This window comes from Propithecus coquereli, unplaced genomic scaffold, assembly GCF_000956105.1.
Source record: "Propithecus coquereli isolate 6110/MARCELLA unplaced genomic scaffold, Pcoq_1.0 Scaffold18, whole genome shotgun sequence".
Taxonomy (NCBI): domain Eukaryota; kingdom Metazoa; phylum Chordata; class Mammalia; order Primates; family Indriidae; genus Propithecus; species Propithecus coquereli.
Window position 1 is genome coordinate 12,097,576 of NW_012142745.1, and position 3,196 is coordinate 12,100,771.

At 40.1% G+C, this 3,196-nt stretch overlaps 1 protein-coding gene across 1 annotated transcript in view; it reads left to right on the forward strand.

The window, feature by feature from the left end:
* LOC105808830 (nuclear autoantigen Sp-100-like) overlaps positions 1–2,433 on the forward strand; it is a 19,674-nt gene extending 17,241 nt beyond the window's left edge. The window contains exons 6-8 of the mRNA XM_012642590.1: positions 202–306; positions 810–952; positions 2,211–2,433. Coding sequence (XP_012498044.1) covers positions 202–306; positions 810–952; positions 2,211–2,249 — 287 coding nt within the window. The 3' untranslated portion in view covers positions 2,250–2,433. The remainder of the gene's footprint in view (positions 1–201; positions 307–809; positions 953–2,210) is intronic.
* Positions 2,434–3,196: the final 763 nt, after the last annotated feature.

The window sequence follows — 3,196 nt, forward strand, 5'->3', positions numbered from 1 at the left end:
TATAAATCTCTGTTTTCTAACAAATATATATTGGTTATAAAATGATTTGTATTTAATTAATGAATGAATTGCATTTTAATAGATTTGCATTTCCTAATAAATTTGCATCTTAATAATAAAAAAAGAAGGGTCCGAGGATGGGTGAGAGATATACTACCCAGTTGTAGAGGAAGATGGAATGAAAAAAATGCTTTCTTGCAGCTCCAAGAATTCCCAAAGATGAAAGTATGAATTTTCAACTTCCTGAACTTCCTGTGACCTGTGGTGAGATAAAGGGGACTCTATATATGGAGAAATTTAAAAAAGGTGAGTTTCCTTGTCTCCTAGGATTTTCAACTGGAAAATACCCACGCAAATAGCACACTGTTGGGGAGTAGATATCTGCTTTGGGGGCCCCAAGACCAGCCCCAGGTCTGATTTCCTAGGAGCTCTGCTAGGACTTGATACAAAGTCACACTCATAGCTCAGGTTTGTAAGACTGAAAGGATGCAAAGCAAAGTCAACAAAGGGAAAAGGCACGTGGGGCGAAGTCCAGCGGACACCAAGAGCAAGCTTGCAAGAGTCCTCTCTGGACGGAGTCACACAAGACTCACTGTTTAAACGTCAGAGAAATATACACACATGGCAGGGAGTTCCCTTCTTCCCCGGACTTTCAGCCTGAGTGTGGGACCCCTGATGTCAGAGTGGACAATTCAGACTCTCCTGCTACTGATCCTGAACCCAAAGTGGGTGGCTCCAGATCCAGTGTTGGGGGAGGCCAAGTTTAGGTGTTCTCACAGTTGGGAGCTCAGCTTGTCTTGGTCTTACAGGAACCTCAGAGAAGTGTATAAAGAGTGAGACTGGAAGGTGGCTCACTCTCAGGCGATTTCAAGACAGAGGAGGCTACAAAAAATCCAGCAACTGGAAGCTAAGTATACGCTGTGCTGGATATACTCTGAAAGAGCTGATGGAGGTATGCTGCTGAAAAACAGCTTAAATCGAGGATTTGGCTGTCACACCAGGCTTTGCAGAATTTCTCAGTGTCCAGAAAACCATCATGACTCCCCTTGCCCAAGGCCCAATGCACATGCTGTTACTATTAATAACGTTCCCCCAGGTGTGACCATGGTTGGCTTGTACTACAGTTTACTCCTCTAAGCACAGTAACTCTTCTCCTTTTGAAGGTACGACAGCAAATTCTGGACTGACTCTGCCATGAATAAACTGTGCAGCTTGGTCACATGAAAGTAACTTAAATTGGAGGGAAAGGGGTCCTAAACATTGGGGACCAATGTTAAAAGTAACATAGTAGAATTATATGTCTCAAAATAAAACATCAGGATAGATAGTTCCTACATTACACAATATTTCGACAATATTCTTTGTCATAAGCCACCTCAAATTTGTTCTTGAAAGAGAATATAAATAAATTGCATTTTAAACTAATTGCTTTGCTCCTCATATGAATCCCCTGATGTGGACAAAGCAGGGACAGGGTTTTTGCTGCAGATGAACCTGTGTCTTTTGACTCCAGATATAGTCAGTGATTTCTCAGTTGCACACCTCGGACAGCCTTCCCTGTGCCACTCTAACCATAAAGAAAAGGACTTTGCTTCCGAGGTCAGACGGGATCCGGCGCGGTCAGGGCGGGGCGGCCGCAGACAAGAAAAGGACTTTGTTAAGCAAATGTTTATTGAGGTACATCTAACGCCATGAGGGAGTACAAGGTGTGAGCCCCTACCTGGGCAGAGGGCTGTGCTTTAGTAACCACAGGCCTGCACAGTGTGAATGCTCTAAAGAGAGACATCTGCAGGAAGAGATGCAGTAGGAAGGAAGGTCATTTCTGCCTTTGAGTTTGAGGATGGTTTCTTGGAACAGTTTGCGTTGAGCTGGGTATAAAAAGCTGAACAGTTCTGACAAGCAAAAATGTAAAACAGGGCATTCTACATTCATAAGAAAGGATGGCATGAAAATCTGCTGCACAAAGTGTCAATAAGTTGTGGATAATGAGCCATGATATATTCACTGCACTAACTGTAGGCATCATGAGGCCAAAGGAAGTAGTCTAAAAAATTTCTTTATCCTTTAATGCCTGAGGAATCATGGAAGATACCTTGAATTTGAGTTGAAAGTGGGATATGCAAGTAGAAATATCTGGAAGACATTCAGAAATATTGAGCACATAAAATAAAAACAAGGTCCAATCATATCACTGATCTCTTTTCTTTCAGAAAGGACATCTACCAAAACCACCAACAAGGAGAAAATAGTGATTATCAAGTGACTTTTTGCTGATGCCTCATCGGTCATATTGTTGGTTTTCCATCGCTGTAGCCTTGCTGTCTTTAAATTGACCAATCATGATAAAATTTCGTTGCATAATATGGTGCTTTCGCAGTTGCTGCTTTCAAACATTATATAATGTATAAAGCTGGGACTTTGAGCAACAAAATATTTGAGATAAAGTTGGGACCAATCCTTAAAAATAAATAAGACACACCTTTTTTATAGAATGTCTTTCGTTCTTTTGGATAGATGCCCAGTAGTGGGATTACTGGGTCAAATGGTAATTCTACTTGTAGCTCTTTGAGGTATCTCCATATTACTTTCCACAGAGATTGTACTAGTTTGCAGTCCCACCAGCAGTGTATGAGTGTTCCTATCTCTCTGCATCCACACCAGCATTTATTGTTTTGGGACTTTTTGATAAAGGCCATTATCACTGGAGATAAGATGCTCGAAGTGCTTATATGTAACCTAAACATTTGTACCCCCGTAATATGCTGAAATAAAAAAAATCAAAAACAAAACAAAACAAAAAATAAATAAATAACACAAAATCGACCTTGTGAGTGTGATTTAATAACAGATCTGAATGAAACACTTTCTCAAAATTAAATATAAAAGATGGGGCTGGAGTTGGAAAAGCAAGCATGATTTTGAAATGCACAAAACAATACATTGAACAGCTATTTTCTTTACAACCTCAACTTAAACACTGATTGTTTTTCATTGGTTTTTGTAGTTTCTGTCTTTAATGAAATAAGAATGAAGCAAAAGTTTCCCTAGAAATGTCCCATGGTCACTATGGATGACCTAATGTAGAATTCCCTTGAAAAGTATGTATAGCCCTATTCACCCAGGGAAGCAAACAACAAAAAACACATTCTCTTTGTTTCTTGTATCTTTTCCTCCACTACGTACACACACAGACACA